Source organism: Elephas maximus, chromosome 25 (genome assembly GCF_024166365.1).
Source record: "Elephas maximus indicus isolate mEleMax1 chromosome 25, mEleMax1 primary haplotype, whole genome shotgun sequence".
In the NCBI taxonomy this organism is placed as follows: domain Eukaryota; kingdom Metazoa; phylum Chordata; class Mammalia; order Proboscidea; family Elephantidae; genus Elephas; species Elephas maximus.
In genome coordinates this window covers 33,528,310-33,551,788 of record NC_064843.1, presented here as the reverse complement: position 1 = coordinate 33,551,788, position 23,479 = coordinate 33,528,310, and the positions used below count along the sequence as shown (strand labels likewise).

Below are 23,479 nucleotides of genomic sequence, written 5' to 3'. Positions count from 1 at the left end.
CACCACCCTTCTCCCCAATTTCATAGACGTTGATAGTAGCAATTTGTCAGCAGAAATGCCTTCCTCGCCCTTGTGTGGCTGCCTCAGTCAGGAGCCTTTCATATTTGTGGCTCCTCAGGATGTCATTCTGTGCCTCGTCTGGCACCCCTTTGGACTCGCACCCGGAGGCAGGTGCTTCCCTCTGCCCCCTCACTATGCCTCTTGGCTGTGGGGGTTGGGAGAAATGGGAATTATTATTTAATGGGTACAGAGCTTCTGTTTGTGGTAATGAAAAAGTTTTGGAATAGTAGTGATGGTTGTATAACATGGTGAGTGTGATTAATGCCACTGGATTGTACACTTGAAAATGGCTAAAATGGCAATATTTTATGTTGTGTATATTTTACCACAATTAAAAAAATTAGTCTGTTTGACTTTCTGTTTCTATTGGGGTCACTTTGGTAACTTACCCTTTCCTAGAAAGTTATTCATAAAAATCCTAGTATTTAAATGCTAGCAACTAATTCAAATTTTTTTAAAAAACTCTATAGGCTGCTAAAACATGTCATCAGACTCAATAGCCTGTGGACCACCATATTTACAACCATTAATTATAGTCAAAGAACTTTGGACCTGGAAGAGGCCATATAGATTTATACGGGGGGGGCGGGGGTCGCAAACTCAAATGCTTACAGGTGCCTGACAAGTAACATAATTGTGTGAGGAACATAAGTGGTGAAGACTTTGGTGAGTCGAAGAGCCTGCCTCCCAACTAAAGACAGTTAATTTTTTAACAGTATTCTAACTAAAACAGTATGTGGGTCAAATAAAGCACTCCACAAGTTCCGTTCAGCCCAGGGGTAGCTAGTTTGTGGCCTCTGATGGTCCACCTTGGTTCCTGCCATGCATCCCCTGAATAGCTCACATTCCAGCCACATCTCATACTCCCTGAACACATCCTGCCCTTTCTTCATGTATTTTTCATAGCTTTATCATAGAGAGCCTTTCTGTTAGGAAAGTGGAAACATTTTTTCTTTCCCACCATATTATGAACTCCTTGTAAGCAGTGATCATTTCTTGTTCACCTTTTTATTCTTTGTACCAGGGCTTTGAACTCATTCGTTTTGGTTTGACCCCCAGCTGAGAATTTACTTTTCCATCCCAGATATACTGAATCAGAATCTACATTTTTAAAGATCTCCAGGTGATCCTGATGCGGATCTTGTTCTCATAGAATTACCCATAATGCAGATTCTCAGCGGGCGGTCAAAGCAGACTGAACGGTTTGAAGCCCTGCTTTGTACATAATTGGAGCTCTGTAAACATTTGTGGCACAACTTTTATAATCAACAAACAGTAAGGATCTTCCCATTTTGAAATTACTTGTGCGATCGAATCTCATTCCATTTATACAGGAGGAAAATGACCCAAAGTGGTTGAGTGACTTACCTAAGATCTCATAGGAGTAGGATCATTTTCTATGCCAATGATCTTTCTGGCATCCTACCTTATAATATTTTCCATTATTAAGTAAGGAGTTGGAACAGAAATGGGACTTACCTAATTTCTAGGTCAGACTTTAATGTCTAACTTGAATGCCCAGCCTGCCTCGTAGCAGACAACTTAATTTAGATGTCTTCAGATAAATTGAGATCTAATCAGTGATTTTGAGGGGATGTAATTTCAGCTTACTGACTCATCTTGGGCCAGTTCAAAGCTCTCCAAACTTCCTTCCTTCCCCACCCGCCCAGTACTGATCTAATTCTAGTTGGGAGTGTCCACTTTTGGGTCTCATCAGATCTACTTTTTTGCATCCTCTGATGTCCCTGTTAGTCTGGATCCTCTCCTTGTCACTCTTGGGTCCTTAGGCAACTCAGAGGACTAATGGGAACACCTCTCCTGTCCACTGCCACCTCCCACATCTCCCTTGCATTCCCCCTGCCCAGTAGTTTCTCTAGGAAGCCCCCCTAAACCTCTGTAGGAGATCCTCTTGTAGTTCCTTCCTCAGGACTAAGTAATTTACAGGTATCTTGAAACCCATTCATAGACCCCAGGTTAAGATTAGGATATATATTGATGTATATTCCATTCTCCTGAATTTTGCAGATTGAGAAATCAAGACTCAAAAAGGCAAAGGACTGGTTCAAAATCAGAAACATCGTAAGTAGTTCCATGAGGACAGAATTATTATTTTTCTTTGTAATAACTGCCAGTTTTATTCCTCTGGCTAAGAGATCAAGAGGTAATTTGAAATTCATATTTATTTTTCTTTTTTTATAGTTTTCATCAAGACTTTATGTGCCCCCATTGCCCTTATAAATTGATTGCAAATTATTTGATTGACTCGTACTTATAAAAAAAATCTTTAATTGTTTTTGTGTGTGTGTGATGCAAGTATTATGTTCATTAAAAAATACATACAACCGAAAAGCAAAAACTAATACCACACAGAAATTAGCATGGCTAAGTTTTTGTTATATGTACGTATGTGTATACACACACACTTCTGTGGGGGATCCTCTCGTATTCCCTTCCTTAGGACTACGTGTGTGGCAAAGGGGGCAAAAACACACTGCTTCTCTCTCTCTCTAAAACTTTCTCTTTCTGTGTCTCTTCCTGAGTTCTTTGTATCTATTTTCTGGCTAAGGGGGGAAAAAAAACAGTTCTGCCTTCCCCAGGAATGGTGTCCTGTGAATTTAGTAATTCATAGTCTGGGTCTTTCCTCCCAGCTGGGCAGCTGTCCTCACTGCCATCAGTGCCCTTCTGTTTAGCCATCAGTTGTGAGAGGGCTGGTGGATAGACCTAGCTGGATAGGAATGGCATATTGGACAACACTTAAAATCATGGTTTTTCACTGAGGACCCTGGTGCAAGAACAAATTAAGATTTTGTCAATTGCCATCTCTAATCTAGCCAAAAAAAGTACTTTCAACCCTGTATTTTTCTCCAATTTGAGAAGAACCGTGGAGCATTGAGTTCTAGTCACAAGTTCTTTCCACATTGGGTACCCCATTTAGTTGATGTCTTCTGATTCTAAGTTTTCCTGATTATCCCGATTTAACAAGACTTATGGGACATGCCATGTCGCCACACACCAGGCTCTTTCTCCAAATTCTAAGCCTCAGAGTGGTCCCCACAGTGAGTTATTGTATGCCCCTGCCCCCAACCCAGAAATATCCTACTTTCTTTCATATGACCACATGACCCTGGCAGTCATTTAACTCTCTCTTCATGTATGGAGTGGATGTAAGGTCCCCCATGTGTGGTTGTGAGGATTAAATAGGATCATGCCTATGAGTATTTAATAAGTGTTAGGTTACCAGATTCCAATTCCTGCCCATTGCCCCTCTGCTTCCAGAATCTTCATTGTGATGTAAGTAGAGTCTGAGAATCAGATTTTCTCAGAATAAGGCTTCCAGCAGCTGTTGGTAGGGTATGAAGAGTGGAGAGGAGCTCTTACCTTGCCACTGAGGGAAGCTATTTGTTTCTAGGATAACTGGATTCTTAGGGAAGGATCTGTAGTCCTCCCCTTTAAAGAGAAAGGGACTAGTTGTGCCATTTGCCAACTCAGGAATGATGAGGAGACATATGGTAGATCATACCTGGCAGCTCCTGAAGAAGGAAGTGGTGAGTAGTATCAAGGGTCCTGGCAGGGACAGATTAACCAGTAAGCACTGTGTGCACCGGCTTAATTGTGCTTAAGTACTAATTTGTACTGCACAGTTTCACCCAAAAGCAGGTGAAATTGTGTGTTACACATTAATAAGTAAGCACAATTAAGACCATATGTATCTTGCTTATTGAGTAATCCACCCCTGGGTCCTGGGAGGCGAGAGCAGAAGATTGAACAGATAGATAATTTGAGGAAGGAAGAAGTAGGAGGGGGCCTTGGACAAATGATGCACTCATCCCCCATACCTTTTGGAGTCATAAAATGGCATGGCACAAAGGAAACAGCTGCAGACTAGGCTTCAGAAGGACTAAATTAGATCCCTGACCTGTTGCTTATTACTGCTGGACACTGGGCATACCATATGCCACATTCTGAGCCCCTGATTCCTATTCTGTACCCACCTTTCATGCTATCATGAGATCCAAAGAGAGCATCAGGGCAGCTGGGTAGAGTAATGTTTAAGCTTATAGGCTCTGGAGGTGGACCGCCTGAGTTCAAATCTCTATCACTTATTAGATGTGTGGCCCTAGTTAAGTTAGTTGATTTTCTATGCCTTTGTTTTCTGTTCTGCAAAAGGATGCTGATAATATTAGTACTTACTGAACAGATAGGGTCAGTGCAAGTCGGAATTGATTCAACGGCAACGGGTTTGGCTTTGGTTTGAACAGATTTATTGTTGTGGTTTAAGTGAGTTAACACATATTAATGGCTTAGAATAGTGCCCGTCAATAGTAAATTGCACTCAAATTGCACTCGAAGCGTGTTGCACTCAGTAAGTATTAATTTTAAGAAAGTACTTTCTGCTATATTTTGTTTAGATATATAATGTCTTCCATCTCCGTCCATATTGTAGCATGTATCAAGACTTCATTTCTCCTACTGGCTGAGTAGTATTCCATTGTATATATGTACCACGTTTTATGCATTCATCTGTTGATGGGCACTAATTTTGAAAGAAACAAGACATTACAGTTAAAGGTAAAGCTCCTTGCCATCCCACGCCCATCTCTCTCTGCTTACTGGTAACCACGTTCCTGAGGTTGGTGTATACTCTTCCTATCTATATTTTATATTTTATTACATAAGCATATCCCTAAACAACATATAGTATATGGTACTTTTTTTTAACTGGAATCATATTTCACCTTTTTCCCACTCAAAATTATATTTGAGCTTTATCCACATTGACACACACAGATCTAGTTCTATGTTCAACCCTATGACCATGTAGTCATGACTTGATCCCTTTTCCTACTGATGGACCTTGAATTTTTCTCAACTTTTCACTGTTAAAAACAAAGCTACCATGATCATCCACATGGCTATCTCCTTGTACATATGTGTAAGTATTTCTCTAACATGTACACATAAAATGTGTAATATTCCTTGATTGTAAGGTATACTTTTCCAGTTGCCAACCAGGGTGATGCAGTATCCCTGGGTGATTATATTAGCCCACCTGAATAATCCAGGATAGTCTCCCCATCTCCAGGTCAACTGATTAGCAACCTTAATTCCATCTGCAGTCTTAACTCTCCTTTGCCATGTAACCTAACATATTCATAGGTTCCAGGGATTAGGACATCTTTGAGGAGCTGTTATTCTACCTACCATAGGCATTCATTCCAATCCAATCAAATGTGGCTAAGGGTTGGAGTCAAACTGTTAGGAGTCCATCACCGTGAATTGGGAGGCAGTTAACAGGGTTGTTGTAAGCTGGGTGGATGCCCTAGAAGTTGTTCACTACATCTCTGACATGTGAAAGGGTACTGTGCAGACCTGTGACTAACCCTGGGGGTTCCTATGTGGAACGCAGTTTTTTCTCTTATTTGACCCAGGAAGGACCAAGGACATGAAGGGACAAGGATGGAGAATAGGGTAAGGGTCTCTGAAAAAGGCTAGGACTTCTGGATCAGATTCCCTCATTCTTTTGTCAAACACTAAGAACAATGGAATGTCCCTGATCAGTTCACACTCATTGTCCTCCGGCCCTATGTGCAGTACAGTTTTACATCATGTGTGGGGACATCTCTGTCACAGGCAGAGACTTTCCCAGAAGAGACACAGCCACTGCCTTCAAGGAAAAATTGGTTTCTTCCTTGATTTACATTTTTTACTTATTTTTTTCCCTGCATAATTGCACAAAAGTTTTGAAGTGGCATATAAGAAAGACAAACTATGAAAAGTAACATGAAATTTTAAAAATAAGAGCTACCAGGGAAAAAACACACCAGAATAGGAGTTGTAGACAAATAATAATAATAAAAATACAGATATAATATCCTACACAGCTGCTATACTTGAACCATAAATTTGGCTATGAGCTTTCTGGTAGCCAAAGCAAAAAGGGAAACCTGGCTGACAAAACAATATCTTCAGCTAGTTCTTCAGTTAACATTTTTCACAATCCTGGTTGCCTCCTCTTTCGGTATCCTAGAATTGAATGCAGTACTTGTGAGGGTGATCTGATGAGAGAATATTAGCCTGAGACTATCGTGCTCCTTGTTTTGGACAGCTATTGACATACAGCTTGAGATTACATTTATTTTTTAGAGGCCACAACTCATACTGAATTCTTACCGAGTTTGCACCACCTAAGTCATCTTATTCCCTTTCATATATGCAGCTATTAAGGCAGATCGTCCCCACTGTTATAACTAGAAAACTAAATAGTGCTGGTTCGGAGCCAGACACTGTTCTAAGGTGCTTTATAAACATTATCTCACTAATATTTTTTACAACCTAAGAGAAAGAGATGAAGAAAATAAAAGCTCATAAAGACTCTAAAACTTAACTAACTTCACATAGCTAATAAGTGGTTGGAAACCCTGGCGGTGTAGTGGTTAAGTTCTTCGGGGTCAGCAGTTCGAATCCACCACGCGGTCCTTGGAAGCTCTATGGGGCAGTTCTACTCTGTCCTATAGGGTCGCTATGAGTCGGAATTGACTCAACGGCACTGAGTTTGGTTTCTTGGTTTAATAAGTGGTAGAGCTGGGATTTGAACTCGGATCCATCTGATTTCAAAATGCACGTTCTTTGCATTACCCCATACTGCCTGTGGTTACTTGTTCTCATTATTTTTCAGACTGAAGTGAAGAACTTGACATATAACTAGCAGTATGCTGGTGGATATTTAACAGCCGGCTCTTGGGCAGGGGGCTTGCCCTCGTTTGCTGTAGTTGCTGATTTCTGTGGTGTAAATGCTCCCACCATGGCCAATTTCAAGCTACCAACATGATTTCAACAGACTAGGAAATTTCCTGAAAATGTAACCATCACTCCAGTGCACCACTGCATTTAACCCTGTTAAATTTCACCTTGTTCAGCACTATCCGGTCTTCTGTTGCCTGTTGAAAACAGATGGTTTCTGACGATCTTGTTTGCTTTGCCTCCGTAGGGACTGTACCAGCTCACCAAGGATATCATTATCATGAGCCGAGTGTGCAAAATGTTCCGCCAAGGCCTCAGGGGGTTCCGGGAATATCAGATCATTGAGACTGCTCACAGAAAGCACCCAATCTTCTCTTTCTGGGATGTAAGCAGCTGGATCAGGAGGATTATGAGGGTTTGAGGGGGGTCCAATAAATAGCACCCCACTTCCCAGCCCAAGCTCTGAGCCAACTGGGAGAGAAGACAAAGGGTGAACCAGATGGGGAACCCAGCTGTCATGTTTATTAGTTATAAGACTTAAATTGGAGAAGGTCACTTGTGTTGTCAGGCAAAAGGGTTACCTAATTCTGAATCCTGGAATTAGACAGCTTTACACACCAGTCACAGGAAGCACTGGACCAAGGCAGGTCTCCGCAATAAACTCACGGCAGAGGACAGAGTAGAGTATGGGCAGAGAGGAAAGAAGGGGATGATCATGCCAAATTTCTCCTTCCAAATTCATCAAGGAGTTTAAGTCCCTCCTCAGTGTGGAAGGAGAGAGGCTTGTAGTGTGCTAATATAACTCTCTTCATGTGGAAAATAAGATCAGGAGTGGAGAAGAAGCGCTTTCCATTCCATCAGGGATCGAAAGAGGCAGAAGAAATTCTGGAATCATGATATAGTCAGAAGATGGGATTGGATTTGTTCATCCCTAAGATCTTGTATATTCTTCCCCTCCTGACTGTAATTTAGACATGGACTATGGCTCATAAAGCCTTCAGTTTGGATACCAGCTGCAACATTTACTAGGTGTGTGATGCTTGTAAGGAGCCTTGGTGGCACGGTGGTTAAGCACTCAGCTGCTAACCGAAAGGCCAGCAGTTTGAATCAACCAGCCACTACGTGGGAGAAAGATGTGGCAGTCTGTTTCCATAAAGATTTACAGCCTTGGAAACCCTATGGGCCAGTTCTACTCTGTCCTACAGGGTCACTATGAGCTGGAATCAACTCAACATTAATGGATTGGGTGATGCTTGGGTAAGTTCCTTCACCCCACTCAAGTCCAAAACAGGACTTAGAATCTGTTTTGTCCTGATGGTTAAATGGAGAAGGAAGATGCATGGTGCCTGGCTCATTATAGGTACTTAGCAAAAGTGGGAGGTCCTTAGGTGGTGTAAACAGTTAAGTGCTCATCTATTAGCTGAAAGGTTGGCAGTTCAAACCTACCCAGAGGTGCCTCAGAAGACAAGCCAGGTGATCTGCTTCTGAAAGGTCACAGCCTTGAAAACCTTATGGAGCAGTTCTACTTTGCATACGTGGGGTTGCATGAGTTGGAATCAGCTCAAAGGCAACTAACAACAACAAACAAAGGTTGGCTTCATTTGTTCCTTCCTTTTTTTTTTTTTTTATATCCATTCCTTTTTGTTCTTCTTTTCCTCTATACTTTCCCATTTGTTTCTTCTTTTCCCTCTTCCTTTTTTTCTCTTCCCTTCTCTCTGGAAACCCTAGTGCCATAGTGGTTAAGAGCTGTGGCTGCTAACCAAGAAGTCGGCAGTTCGAATCCACCAGGTGCTCCTTAGAAACTCTATGGGGCAGTTCTACTCTGTCCTGTAGGGTTGCTATGAGTCAAAATCGACTCGACGGCAACAGGTTTTTTTTTTTCTTCTATTTTCTCTCTATCCTCCTTTCCCTCTGTCTCCTCCCTCTCCCCCATGTGCCTCTGCCTTTGTAACAGTATGTTGTCAATGCTGTGGCCAAGCCTAATGCTAAGTTGGGTCTTTTGAGCAGAGGTAGACATGAGAGGGCCTGCTGGTAGGAGGTTTTGTATGGCTTCCTGCCCACCAAGGTGGTCTCGGTACTGCAGAAGGGTTTGGGATACAAAATTTTAGGGGCGGTATGTGCTGATTCTTCTTCTCGCCCCCGTCCCCCCTTCAGAAAAAGAAGCAGGGCCGAATCACATTTGACACCATGGACTTCATTGCTGAGAAGGTATTCAAAGCCCTAACCTTGCTTTTGGAGAGTTTTCTTTCTTCACCATGGCCTGGAAGAAGCACTGGGCTGGGCATCTGGTTTCAGTCCAGCCTCTGCCACCAACCCAGTGTGTCACCCTGAGCTAGCCACTTAGTTTCTTTATCTATAAAATAGCTGATCTCAATGATCTCTTTCAGCCCTGCCATTCCAAGACTATGTATTCCCCTGAACCAGTTGTCACTTTATAGCTGAGCAGAGCGAACAGGGGAGAGCTCCTGGACTTGGACCATGGGAAAATGATGGAAGGCAAAGCAGAGGTTGTGAAAGCCCTAGATAGAGGAGAAAGAACTAGGATGGTGGGGAAAGTCCTGGCCTAGAACTTAGGAGGTGACCTGCATGTGAATTCTCCCTCTGCCCTGATATTTCGGTGAGACCCTGGGCACACCTGTCCCTGACCTGGGTGGCAGATGAGGCCAGTGGATCAGATGACCCTAAAGCATTTCTCTACTCTGAGGAGGAATTGCCTTTATAGCTGTGTGAGGCTTTGCACTGTTTGACTAGTTTTCTGCATTGCATGAATCATTGTTATCTTCCTGGCTTCTCCTCACCAAATCCTGGATAGTAAATTAAATTGTAAAAAATAAAAATTTAAAGGAACATACTTATTGATAGGGAAGATCTGAAGTTCTTACCACTGTAGCCCTGATTTGGCCCTGGCCTGGGGGAGCCATCTTGGTTTTTCTCTCAGGGAAACTAGGGGAGAAAAGAACATTATAACTGGTATCAGGACCAGCGTGTGGCTTCTATTGTCTGACACTGGACCTTGAAGGTTACCCAAGTTTTACCCTTCAGAGAGGAGAAACTAGGGCCCTATCTGAGAGTCCCCAAACTTTAGAGATGAAGGCAATTCTGCGCATAGGGGTGGAGGAAAAGAAGAGGGCACAAAGGAACAAACCATTGTATAAGCCAGGCCTCCAGGCTCTTGAATGGGTCATGTCTGACTCTGGCTCAGGTACAGAGATGGAAGTGTAGAGACCTGATTTAACAACCTGCCCTTCCCAAATAAATAGAGACAGAAAGTAGATTAGTGGTTACCATGGTTACTGTGGGCTAGGGGGAGGGAAGAATAGGGAGTTATTGCTTAATGGATAGAGTTGTTTTCGGTGATGAAAAAGTTTTGAAAACAAATGGCAGTGATGGTTGTACAACAATGTAAATATAATTCATGTCACTGAATTGTACACTTAAAAAATGGTTAAGAGGTGGTTCAGTGGTTAAAGCGCTCACCTGCCAAAAGGTCTGTGGTTTGAACTCACCACCCGTTCTGCAGAAGATGTGGCAGCCTGCTTCTGCAAAGATTTACAGTCTTGGAAACCCTATTGAGCAGTTCTACTTTATCCTATAGAGTTCCTATGAGTTGGAATCAACTTGATGGCAATGGAGTTTCTCTATCTCCCTATATTTTTAAATAATATTTTATTATGTTTTCAGCAAAGGTTTACACAGAGGCTTAGGTTCTTATTCAACATATTTAAAAAAAAAAAAAAAAGCTAATATACGCAGAAAAAGCCAGGAAACAATTATGCCAGATGTTAATGGCTAATTCTGGGCAGTGGGATTATGGACAGTCATTTATAGTCTTTATCCTTTCCTGTATGCTGGAGGAACACAGAAGAGATGGCTGTCCAGTAGTGAGAGAAGGGAAGAGCCAGGAGAAATGGCATTTGTGAGGCAGTCTGGATAGTCTCCTGGGGCCCTGTTTGAATTGTATTCCCTTTTCCCCACCCCTAGGCATTTTTTGAGCTCTTCTGGTTGGCCAAGCTCTGCAGTCAGTCTGTGGGGAATACTAGGTTGTGTAATATCCTCACTTTGCTCCTAAGGAGTTAACTAGAAGGTAAGGTGATGAAATTTACCCAGAAAGTTAAATAACAGAGTCAGTTCTATAGGAATCCAGAGAAGAGTGTCTCTAAGGGTTGGAGTGAAGAGAGAAACTTCCTGGAGGAATTAGAGCCTCAGATGGGCCTGAAGGATCACTTTGGTCTATAGAGGCCATGGCCATCTGTGTTTTGTCATAAATAAGTCCCATGGCAGGAACCCCAATCAGTTATTGAAAGCAAGAGAGAATTGGAAAGTAGAAAGACTGGACCTAACCTAGTCTATAAAAATGACTAACACTTCCATAGCCCTTGCTCTGTGCCAGGCACTGTTGTAAGCCCTTTACAGTATCAACTCTGCTATTCTCTGGTGGCAAAACAGTTAGATGATTGGCTGCTAACCGAAAGGAGAAAGACCTGGTAATCTGCTTCCATAAAGATGACAGCCAAGAAGACCTTATGGAGAAGTTCTACTCTGTCACATGAGGTCTCTGTGAGTCAGAATTCACTCCACAGCACCCAACAACATTTATACAGATAGGTTCTGCTGTTATCAGACAGGGAAACAGACTCAGGGAGAAGTGACTGGCTGAGGACAGACAGCTAGGAAGTAGCAGGGCTGAGGTCCCGATCCACCGTCTGGCACCCCAGCCCAGATGCCTTTTTTCCCCCCTGCACTTTTGATCACTAAGCTATGTTGCCTTTCTGAGTGAATAGGTGAGACTTCTCATCTGTTTCCCTGATGTCCAGAATGCTTCATCATATCCCAGTTCCACTTTGCTTCTGTGACAACTACTGTTATGTAAGACTACCAGCACTCATTCATTCTTTCCATAAATATTCGTTTTATTGAGTGCCGCACTAGTCTACCTGGTAAAGAAGGTAGACAGGGCCAGTATCGTGTTTATAAAAAACCCCAAACCCACTGCTGTGGAGCTGATACTGACTCATCACAACCCTATAGGACATAGTAGAACTGCCCCATAGGTAGGGTTTCCAAAGCTGTAAATCTTTACAGAAGCAGGTTGCCACACCTTTCTCCCTTGGAGTGGCTGGTGGATTCAAACTGCTGACCTTTCAGTTAGCAGCCAAGCACTTTAAACACTGTACCACCAGGGCTCCTTCATTGTGTTTATATTGGGGCTCCTATCCTTTTTTTTTTTATCCTAGAGCACCTTTGTTCAACAGAATTTTCTACAATAATGGAAATGTCCTATAATCTGTATCGTCCAATGCAGTAGCCATCAGACTCATATGGCTATTGGGCATTTGAAATGTAGTCAGTGCAACTGAGCAACTTAATTTTGTATTTAATTTACATTTAAATGGCCACGTGTTGCTAGTGGCTACCATATTAAACACTACACCACCAGGGCCTCCCAATTTGTGTGTAGGGTAGGGGAATGACAGATAATATATACACATTAACAAAAAGGAATAAGATTATTTCAGAATGTATTAAATGCTCTGAAGAAATTGCCTACGGAATGTGCGGAGGGAGGGCTGCTACTTTCACTCAAGTAATCCTGGAGGGACTCACTGAGGAGGTGGCAGCATATGAGCTGAGACCAGAATGATGAAGAAGAGGCAGCTATGTGAAAATCCAGGGGAAGACTATCTCAGTCAGGGGAAACAGTCCAAGCAAACACCGTAAGACAGAGCCAGGTTGGCACATGCAAGGAATAGGAAGAAAGCGAGAGACTAGAGAACAAAGGGGACAGGCAGGAGATGAGGTGGGAGGGGTAAGTAGGGCGGTAGGGAGTCAGGCCATATGGACCCTTATGGCTGTGGTTAGGAGTTAGGATTTTATCCGAAGTACAGTGGGAACTCAGTAGGGGGCATGGGCGTTAAAAATTCACAGTGAGAGTTCTGCCAGTCAACTAGTCCACACGTCCTGGTTTACTAGGGAAGAAAAGAGTGGCTAAAAGTCTGGCAGGTTCTCTTTGTTTCTTAGTCTCATGTAACATGTCAAGGTATAGGCTGAGGCAAGGGAGAACATCTCCCCTGACTGCAGTGTGCCTGTGCCAAGGGACCTGGAGGGTTGCTGGAGCCCAGGGAGCAGACCCGTATTGCCTAGGAGGTTTAATAGAGAGCAGAGGCATTGGGGCCCAGTGGTTGGAGACACAGGCCTTGAGATTTGACAGATCTAGGTTATAATCCTGTCTGAGTTTCTTCATGTGTCGAATGGGAATAGTAATAGTGCTTGGATTCCAGGGCTGTGTGAGGATGCCATGAGATGGTGCATGTAAGATGCTTGTGCCGATGCCTGGCACAGCGAGCACTCGTTACATGTCAGCCACTACTGCATGGGGAATGGGAAAGCATAAAGGCAGGAGTATGGGGGTTGTCTGCTGTGTCCCATGTGCCACTGATTCTCTCTCCACAGGGTCACTTTCCTCCAAGGGCCATTGAGATCACACAGAAGAGGCCTGCTTGGAGAACGGAGGAAGAGATCCAAGACCTGTGTAACCTCTTGCAGGCTCTGGATAGCTTCAGGAACTACAACGACACCCTGCAGCTGCTCCTGGCCAAAGTTGTGCGCTTTGAACGGTCAGTAGGGGGCACACTTCTTGATCCCTGGGCTGGGGCTGGGCTAGGCAGAAATAGCCCAGCTGAGAAGCCATGCCAGGTTCTGCTGCCCCTCCATGTAGTATCAGTTGTGAAAGGTCTTCTGTCGGTTCACCTTAGCGTTCATTGTTATGATTGTGGCTCAATTTATCTCATTCCTTTATTGAGAATCTTCCTAGAAGTTTACTCACTGAATCTGGAGATGATCTCATGAGAACTTCAGAAAGGATCTGATCCAATGCCTTCATTTTCAGATGAGAAGACTGAGGCTCAGAGGGGAAAAATGACTTGTGCAGGGTCGTCTATCAATGTTAGCCATGTGATAAATACAAAGTGAGGGTATATGTTCCTAAAAGCCAGAATGGGTTACAAGTGATCGTGCTATATCCAGGTAGGTGCTAGAGCAGAGGTCTGTGAACTTGAATGAGACAAAAAAAAAAATTACCCAAAACCTGTTGCTGTAAATTGCATCTCTATTTTTATTAACCTCAAACTGAAATTTAGCATTTCCTTCAATCATGAATGTAGACAATAAACCACTGTAATATTACCCATACCTGTGAACTTTTCATCTAAATAAATCACAGATATTTTCACATAAATTTCAAGTTGTTGAAGATATCTGGAAAAATAATTTATGTTCATCACAGCTTCAAAATTATGGTAGTTATTAGATCTGCTGCTAGATCTTGTTATTCAGTGCCTTAATAAAGAAGCACATATATTATTGTATCACAAATTTTATTTTTTAAGAAACATTTAATAACTATAATTCTGCTGTATTTTATTTTATGCATTTAAAACATTCTTCTGTGAAGGCTTCAGCAGGCTATCAGAGGGTCCATGGAGCAAAAAGGGTTAACTACCCTGTAGTAGAGAAAGTCTAAGTGTTGCATATTGAAATACTGCCATTTCCAGGAAATTTCAGTGGCTTATGGGACAGCCTAACAGAATATTTGATCTGTCTTGAAAATACAGAATATAAGGTCACTCTAAGGATCCCTGGTAGCACAGTGGTTAAGTGCTTGGCTGCTAACTAGAAAGGTCAGTGGTTCAAACCCACCAGCCACCCTGAGAGAGAAAGACATGGCAGTCAGTTTGCATAAAGATTACAGCCTTGAAAACTCTATGGGGCTATTCTGTTCTGTCCTATAGTGTCTCTATGAGTTGGAATTGACTCCATGGCAACAAGTTTTTTGGTTTTAAGGTCACTATAGGTTGCTATGGGTTGGAATCAACTCAACGGCAACGGATTTGGTGGTTGGTATAGGTTTGAGAAGGAGCTCTGGTGGCACAGTGGTTAAGCACTTGGCTGCTAACCAAAACGCTGGTCATCGAGGGCAAGTGTTCCAAAGCTCTTTAGCTCTACTCGTAAGTACCTGGAGCACCCCACTCTGCCAGGAAGCTTCCTGTGCAAAGGCACTAAGCACTCACTCTGTGGGTCAGCTCCAGTGCTGTCTCACGCTGGTCTCCTGGTTCTGCTGCTACCAGTTCTGTGCTGCTGCTGTTTTTCTGCTGCTGCCTATCACCATCTGTGCCGTCTCCACTGTAACAGCTCTCCTCATGTCCTTCTGAGTCCTTACCAGAATTGTCTTTGATGTCCATAATTCCACCAAGAGTCTCTTCAAAGAAATCTAGGCTTTTATCAGTAGGTACTTTAAAACTCTTCCAGCCTTTACCCATTCACAGTTTCAAAACCACCTCCACATTTTAGGTATCTGTTACAGCAGCACCCCACCCCCCATACCAAATGTCTTAAGCTGGGTTCTCTAGAGGAGCAAAACCAGTAAAGTGTGTAAATATATATAGAGAGAGAGATTTATATCAAGGAAATGGCTCACATGATTGTAGAGGCTTATGCAAGATCATCTAGATAATAAGTAGCAGAGTTAAGACTCAAATCCACAGATCACGATAGAGGCTTCTACTGATTCACGTAGCCACAGGGGCTGGCAAACCCAAGATCCGCAGGTCGGGGAGCAGGGCCCTGGCTCACAGCCTGCCAAGATGGACAAATACCAAGATCGGCAGGCAAGACAGCAGGTAAGCTGCTAGCTGAAGTCCCAGGAGTCAGAGGTCAGACAAACAGAACCCAGCTGCAGGATCCAGAGCAAGCAAAAGCCCACAAGCCTTGCCAGAATGCCCACTTATATTCAATCCAGGCCACATGCACAAGGAAACTCCCTTTCCACTGATTGGCAACTCGAAGCAGATCCCATCATGGAGGTGATCACATTATATGCAGTCTCATTATGGAATTGATCACAACATCACACGACTGCCAGACTACATTATAACTGCCAAACCACTGAGAATCATGGTCCAGCCAAGGTGACATACAACTTTAACCATCACAGTACTTATTGGGTGAATGAAGGAAATGGATGAATATTGTAACACATGAGATTTGAACTTGCATTTGAAATTCAGAAACTTCCCTCTGAGCCTAAGAACTAAATCTCAGTTTGCTCTGACCCCAAGTACCTCTACCCTAAGGGTTCCCAGTTGAGTAGTGAGCTACTGGAGATCAAAATAAGACCATTTATCCATTGCTTTCTAGGTATGCTTATCTGCATTTTAGAAACTGAGGCTCAGAGAGGGGCCAAGTTGCCCAGTGTCACACTGCAAAGGGTAGCACCAGGATTTGGACCCTGGTCTAACTCTAAAGTCAATGTTTTTAGTCATTAGCTAGTCTACTAACTCATACATTGCTTTCAGCATTTGTTCATTTGTTAATTCGACAAATGAGTACATAGAGCAGTGAACCAAAATGACAAAGGCTCTGCGCCCAGGAAGCTTACATCTATCAGCAGTGGGTGATTGGGTAGGTGTTAGTGAAGGAGTCAAGCTTGATGGGGCTGGGTGTGAGCTCTTCTGAGGTCCTTCTAATATAAGTCTGTGCGTTTGTACCCCGGAACAAAGAGCACAACCAGTCTAGATTTCTTTCTAGCATGGACCAACCTCTGTGTTACTACCAGATCAGCTGGCCTAGTACTTTTTTTGGTGGCAGGAGAGCTCTTCAATAACTTTCTTTCTTCTACAAAAATTAGTTTGAGCCAAAAGGTAGAAACAACCTAAGTGTCCATAAAGAGATGAATGGATGAAGAAAATGTGGTATACATGTACAATGGAATAGTAGTCACTGTCAAAAGGAATGAAGCTCTAATGCATGGTCTTTCTCCAGGTTTGGTCGTAGACGTGTGATCATCAAGAGGGGCCAGAGAGGCAACAGCTTTTATTTTATCTACCTGGGCAAGGTCGCAGTGACCGAGGATGAGGATGGCAGCAGCGCCTTCCTGGACCCACATCCGACTTTGCTGCAAAAGGGCTGCTCTTTTGGGGTGAACACAGGGGGATGGGCCTGGCTTCCTGGGGTGGGGTTGGAGGTGTGACAGGACTCCTGCCAGAAGCTCCCGGCCAGGCCCTGTCCTGCCTTACACTCTGCAAACCACTGCCCCATTGTGAGCCCCAGAGCCCTTATATCAAATGCCAGTGGGGTTAGACCAAGTCATGTCCAAGGCTGACATCTTCATCTGTGATGTTTAAGGATTATGTTCCCTGGATAACCCCTTAGAAGGAGCCCTGGTGGCACAGTGGTTAAACACTCAGCTGCTAACCAAAAGGTTGGTAGTTCGAACCCATCCAGTGTCTTCACAGGAGAAAGACCCGGCAATCTACTTCCATAAAGATTATAGCCTAGGAAACCCTATGGGGCAGTTCTACTCTGTCACATGGGGTCACTGTGAGTCAGAATCGACTTGACACAATAATAACATAACCTGAGAGATGCATTGACTCCACAACGAGGCCTCTCTGGCTTCCTCTCCTCTGACTCCTTCAGGCCTGTTGCCTGAAGCAGCAGGCACAAGCAGCATATTAAGAAGGAAGGGAGTGGGCCCACAGGAGCCCGGAGGGGGCCAGGGAGCTTGCAGCTAGAGGAGGAGAGACCTCAGGAAAGATGGAAGCAGGGAAGAGGTGTACAAGGGTTTGAACAGGAAGCTGAAGGTGACCTCTCACTTGCCCTTCACCTTGTTCACCCAACAGGAAATGGCCCTTCTAAGTTCTTCAGTAAGGAGGGCCACTGTGGTCTGTATGGAAGAAACAGAGTTCTTGGTTGTCGACAAGGAGGATTTCTATGCTAATAAGCTGGATGTGGAAATTGAAAGGGATGCTCACGATCGGTTTAAATTTTTTAGGTAACTCCATCATCGATCATCTTCCCACCCCCCACCACCCCATGTGCTTATTAAGTGCTTGACTTTGTCCTAGGCCTGGTGTAAAACATGTTAGATGCTATTCTCTTTACCTGAAATACTCTTCCGTACCCACCTGCCGCCTTTTATGTAGCAAACTCCTACTATCCCTCCAGGTCTCAGCTCAAGTATCGCTTCCTTGTGGGATAAAAAGAAGAGCTAACATTTATTGAGCAATTGCTGGGCCAGGCAGCGTGCTAAGTACTTTGTACGACTTGTCTCATCTCAAGCATTCAATTCCGTGAGGTTGTTTCTCTTATTTTTCCCAGCGTATAGATGAAGGAGCCAAGGCTTAGGGTGGCGAAGCCAGGACTTGTGCCCAAAATGTCTGATTCAGAAGTCCCTGGGCCTCACCACCCACTCCAGAATAGAGAGGGTACTCCATCATATGCTTCTGTAGCACTCTGTGTTTCTTTACAGCCTCCACCCAAACTAATTTTTTTTGGTAAATATATATATATATATATATATAATAAAACATTCACCATTTTAACAATCTTCACAGGTACAGTTCAGTGACATGTTCATCATGTTGTTCAATAAACTGTAATTCTTGATTCTATCTTCATTTCCTTACTGTTTCTTTGCCCCCTCAGATAGTAAGCAATATGGTGGCAGATCTGTCTTTTTCACCACTGTAATCCCCCTGTTTTCACAGTGCCAGAACCTTGTAGGTTTTCAACAGACACATAGTGAATAAATGAATAACAGAATATAAATAATGGTAGCCATTGTGGGTCAGAAAAGTAACCACCTTAAGTATGGGTATAATTATTTAATACTTTAATGAACCTAAAAGCGTAATTCATGTAGAGCAAAAATTTTTTTGTTTTTTTTGGCTTGGAGTACTTACTTACATGAAAGGCCATATAAGGGTATAGAAACTAAATCTCTTTAAAGTATTCTTTAGTCACTCACCTTAATGAAAAAGAGTAAAAATCAAATGAATTATCTGCATTGGCACTGAAAACACAGGTGTGGAGTTGTACAGACACAGACAATGAGAGAAGCATGATGGGCAGAGGCATCTGGTCCCTGTGCATTAGAGCTCAGAGAGAAAGCTTCATAAAGAAGATGGAGCCTGGAAAAGGTGGAGGGGGGAGTTAGTCCAAAGGAAGGAAAAGCTCATTTTTGATACAGTGTTAAAATAAGCATGGGCTCAGCTCTCAGGCTTATCAACGATGTGACCCGAGATCTTCTCTGAGCCTCAGTCTCCTGCTCAGTAAAATGGGGATAATGATACCTATCTTCCAAGGTCATAGTAAGATCAAATGAGATGATCAGGGAGAAGGGTGTGGCCTTTCTTCCTACAACTCTAGACCCTTCTCCTCTGGACATAGCCTTCTTCTTTGGTACCTTGAACTGGACTCAGTGCCCCTGTTGAGGCCTGAGTCACCCTGAATTTTGAGCTTACAATCTGTTGGAGCTGCTTGTGAAGGAAGCAAAGCCCTAAGTGGTGGTGTATAAGGGTCAGAGGAAAGGGCAGTCACCATGGAGTGGGCCTCCAGCTACAGGGAGCAAACAGGCAAAAGGAGGTGAGTCTGGATCTCCTGCTCCCAGGGCCTAGAGCTGAGTATTTGAAGCCAGTAGGCCAAAGGGAGGCAAGCATTGGAATAAGCTACCCAAACCAAAGGTAGGGCCAGGACCCCGAGCTGGGGGACAGAACACAGCTGTGAGCAGAAGTGAGGAACCTCCGGGCCTTTCCTTGGAAAGGGATTAGTTTAGTGAGCCACAAGGTGCAAGAAGGGATGGGATGGAGCAGAGGTGGGAAAAGCACAGAGGCTGGATCATGCAAAGTGTATTTGAGAAGCAGCAAAGAGGGGAGTGGGGCAGGAGGGGAGGAACTTAGAAAAAGAATAGATAAAAGGAGCAAAGATGCTAACCTGATAGGAAATTGGCTACAGGCTAGGCAGCGGGGGAGGGTGTGTGAAATCTTTCAGGCCAGGCGTTTTCAAGAGTAAAAGAGGCAGTAGGGTCAATTGATGTAGGGTGATGAATCTAACAGGCTTTTTCATGTCAGGAAGATGGATCTGTTTCGGTCCTGGTCCAAAGAGAAGCTCTGGCAGCTGGTCACCATGGGGAAGGTGGAGAAGTTCTCATTTGGCCAGCTGATTTCAAGAGACTTTTTAGAGTCTGCCATGGTTATGTTTGTCTGCAAGGTAAGAGGTCTGGTGGGGAGTGAGTGAAACTGGGGAGACTGAGCCTAATATGATGTCCCATGGCAGACAGATGGTGTCAAGCCCTGTTCTGCAACTCGGGCAATTCACTTCCCTCTCTGAGCTTCCATGTCCTAGCTGTCGTCAAAGAGAAAAATTAGCAACAGTCCTCTTACTTTGATTTTACAGTTTTCTGACCTCTGAAACCAAATGTTCCCTGTAGAGAAATTCCCAACCAAAATTAATCTTGCCTGTGGTTTTTCCTTCACCCAGAGTTGCTATTTTTTTTTTTTTTTCCTGTTAGAAGCTAAGCTTACTAAATTTGAATTTCAAAATTCATGGCTGAGGCTGGGTAGAGGGCCTGAGACCACCTTGTGACCTGATATCAGTAGATCTCAGTGAACAGGGGCAGGCAGGGTTCAATCAGTCACAATGAGATTGGCCAGTGGTTGATCTTCTATTCTTCTCCCTCCTCTTTGTAAGCCTCATTGTAACTGATTGACTTCCAGCCAATTGCTTTTTCCGGAATCGAAATGGTCTCCCTATATGCGTATAGAATAAATGCTTACAATAGTTTTTCTTTGAGTTCTGATTATTTTTAACACTATAAAGCACAAACGACACACTTTGTCCTGCCTCCTTCAGAGGGTTGCTGTGAACTTTAAGATATGTAGCTATTATATTAGAAAGAGGGCCAAGGGGTAGCTTCTCCAGGAGCTCATGCACGTGTTTATTTATATACAGATGCAGATTGAAATTGTGCATTTGGCTCTTGAGTCTTATTGGTGACAGATCACTTTTTAAAAAAGTACAACCTTTTCATTGTGAAATTGATATAACCACATTATAAAATTTTCTGTATCACTATCACATGGCCAACTCCTTAAAAATGCAGATTCTCAGGCCCACTGGGCCCTATTAAATCCAAAACTCTGGAAGTGGGGCTCAGTAACCTGGTTTAACAAGCCCTCCAGGTGACTCTGATGTGCACTAAATTGCCAGAGAACTTCTGATCAAGGGAGGAGTCAAACTGGAAAGCATAAAGAACTCCTAGGGTACTTCTTAAAAAGGCAGCTTCCAGGCTCACCCCAGAGATCCTGATTCCTTGGCTCTGAAGTCTGCATTGGTGTAAGTGTCCCGGTGATTCTAACGCAGAAGTACTTGGACTTCATCCTGAGAAAAAAACAATGCAGACATCACAAAGTGACAGCTGGTAATGGGCCTAAGCCAGCCTGTAGATGGGTTTGGTTTGTCCCTGATTTAATAGCTAATATGAAAATTTAACATACAAATTCAGATTTTTGGCCTTTTTTGAATATTCGGAAGATCAGGCAACATCAGCATTCTGACATGGTCCCCCCAGCTGGTGCTGAGGAGCACCTGCCCCCTTGAAAGGGACTGCTCTTTTTTTCCTTGTTTTTATTTCCTGCTTGGCCAGATAGGGTCTTTGAATTGTCCTCTGGTAGCAGGGCCAGTCTGCCCTGACTTCTGTAGTTTACTCATATTACCACTAGAGGGCGAAAGTAGCAGCAGATGGGGTGTCCTCTCAAATACCAAAACCCTTTTGCAGTGGAGTTGATCCTGAGTCATAGTGACCCTGTAGGACAAGGTGTAACTGCTGCATAGGGTTTTCAAGGCTGTAATCTTTTACAGGAGTAGACTGCCACATCTTTCTGCCACGGAGCGGCTGGTGGGTTCGAACCGCCGACTTTTCAGTTAGCAGCTGAGCACTTAACCACTGCACCACCAGGGCTCCTTCAGGACCCTGAAATTTGGAAAACATGATTTCCTGCTGACATCATAAACATAAATAATTAATGTCCATAATCAGTTCATTTTGAATAGTTTACCATTTGCGGACACATGGTAAAATTGTTTTCTCCACAGATACTGATGCAATTAAAGACCCACAAGAGACTTTCCAAGAGAAAATTGTGTTTGCATGTGTTTCTCTAGCACCTGCCACAGTTCCTAGCTGATAAATAAATATTTGTTGAATGAATGTTGAATACAGCTCCAAGCACATACTAACAGCTTATTAAATGTTCATTCTCTTCCCTTTTCCCTTCTTCTCCTTCCTCTTCAATAGTAATCCATCTTGAGCTCTAACCTTTTATAATGTGTCTTTAGGTCTTCCCCTTAAAAAAGGGTAAGATTTTATAAAGATATGAAATCAAAAAGGAAAACGATGTACCTTTTTTGCATATCACATTAGCAAAGATTGAAAGGATTGTGAAAAGCCAGTGTTGGCAACGAAGTATTCTAACAGGCTCTGTTATACACTTGTTGCAGAGCGTACACTGACATGACATTTCTGGAGAGTAGTTGGGCAATGTTTATCAAAATTTAAAACATGCATACCTCTAGGAATTAATCCCAAAGGGATAATCAAACATGGGTGTACGTTAGGATAAACTAGGTTATGCTGCAATTGTAAACAACCCTCAAATGAAGCACTATTTGATCATAGCACGTGGGCAGGGGGCGTTGTTCCTTATGGTCACTCAGAGACCAAGGCCACTAGACACTCTATCTTGACCCATGCTTCTGTGATCAGGAGAGGAGAGGTGGGGAAGAGAAGGTAGAAAATCAAACACTGGCTTTTAAAGCTTCCATCCAGAGTGTTCCAAGTATTTCTTTGGCTAAAACAAGTTCGAAGGCCATGCCTAATTTAAAGGGTGGAAAAGTACAATCCTGTCCTGTGCCTAGGAGGGGAACTTGAATATTTGTGAACTATAAGCACTTGGATGTAAGTACAAGAACATTAGTTAGAAATGCTGTCCACTGCAGGTGACGGAAAACCAAGTACAGTGGCTTAATGAATTAAAAAAAAAAAATTGCTGTTCAGTCGATTCCAACTCATAGCAACCCTATAGCACAGAGTAGAACTGCCTCATAGTGTTTCCAAGGAGCAGCTAGTGGACTTGAACTGCTGACCTTTTGGTTAGCATCCTAATGCTTAATCACTGTGCCACCAGGGCTTCTAAGTGACTTCTTTTCTCATGCAATAAGGAGTCTAGAATTGAGCAGCCCAGGGCTAGAAAAGCTGTTCTAGGAAGTATCAAGAACCCAGGCCCCTTCTAGCTTCTTCCCTCATCATCAATAGCTTACGGCATTCATTATAATGGTTGCAATATGACTATTCTACCTCCAACCATCACGACTGAGTTTTAGGCAGAGAGAAAGGAGAAGGACAGCAATAGCTTCCCTGGGACTTTTATGCAGCAATCTTTCATTTATATCTCATTGGACAGAGCTGGGAAAGTGGCGAGCTTTTTGACTAGGAACTTTGTAGTCCTGCAAAATCAGAGTTATTATAATACTCACAAATTAGAAACAGCACTAAGGAATTCAAATCTAAACTTTACAGCTTGATGAATTTTGACATCTGTATACACCTGTATAACCATTATCCAAATTAAGATAAAAATTTCCAGCACCGCAGAAGGCTCCCTTGTGCCCCTTCACAAACAAAATCCACCCTGCCTGCCACAAAGGTGATCACTGTTCTGACTTCTGTCACTGATTATTTTGCCTGGTCCTGAACTTCATATAAAGTGAATCATATAGTATGTGCTCTTAGTGTCTGACTTCTTCTAGTCCAAAGAATATTTATTTTTAATTCTAGATAATAAAT

General features: G+C 43.2%; 2 protein-coding genes across 2 annotated transcripts in view; both read left to right on the top strand.

Annotated features, from left to right (window-relative positions):
• LOC126067332 (uncharacterized) overlaps window positions 1–2,779 on the top strand; it is a 29,804-nt gene extending 27,025 nt beyond the window's left edge. Inside the window, exons 3-4 of the mRNA XM_049869133.1 lie at window positions 2,086–2,221; window positions 2,709–2,779. Coding sequence (XP_049725090.1) covers window positions 2,086–2,221; window positions 2,709–2,779 — 207 coding nt within the window. The remainder of the gene's footprint in view (window positions 1–2,085; window positions 2,222–2,708) is intronic.
• Window positions 2,780–3,554: 775 nt separating this feature from the next.
• Window positions 3,555–23,479, top strand: part of CNBD2 (cyclic nucleotide binding domain containing 2) — a 42,099-nt gene continuing 22,174 nt past the window's right edge. The window contains exons 1-7 of the mRNA XM_049869132.1: window positions 3,555–3,605; window positions 7,049–7,186; window positions 8,956–9,009; window positions 13,252–13,415; window positions 16,618–16,774; window positions 17,478–17,629; window positions 19,707–19,845. Of these exons, the coding sequence (XP_049725089.1) occupies window positions 3,555–3,605; window positions 7,049–7,186; window positions 8,956–9,009; window positions 13,252–13,415; window positions 16,618–16,774; window positions 17,478–17,629; window positions 19,707–19,845 (855 nt within the window). The remainder of the gene's footprint in view (window positions 3,606–7,048; window positions 7,187–8,955; window positions 9,010–13,251; window positions 13,416–16,617; window positions 16,775–17,477; window positions 17,630–19,706; window positions 19,846–23,479) is intronic.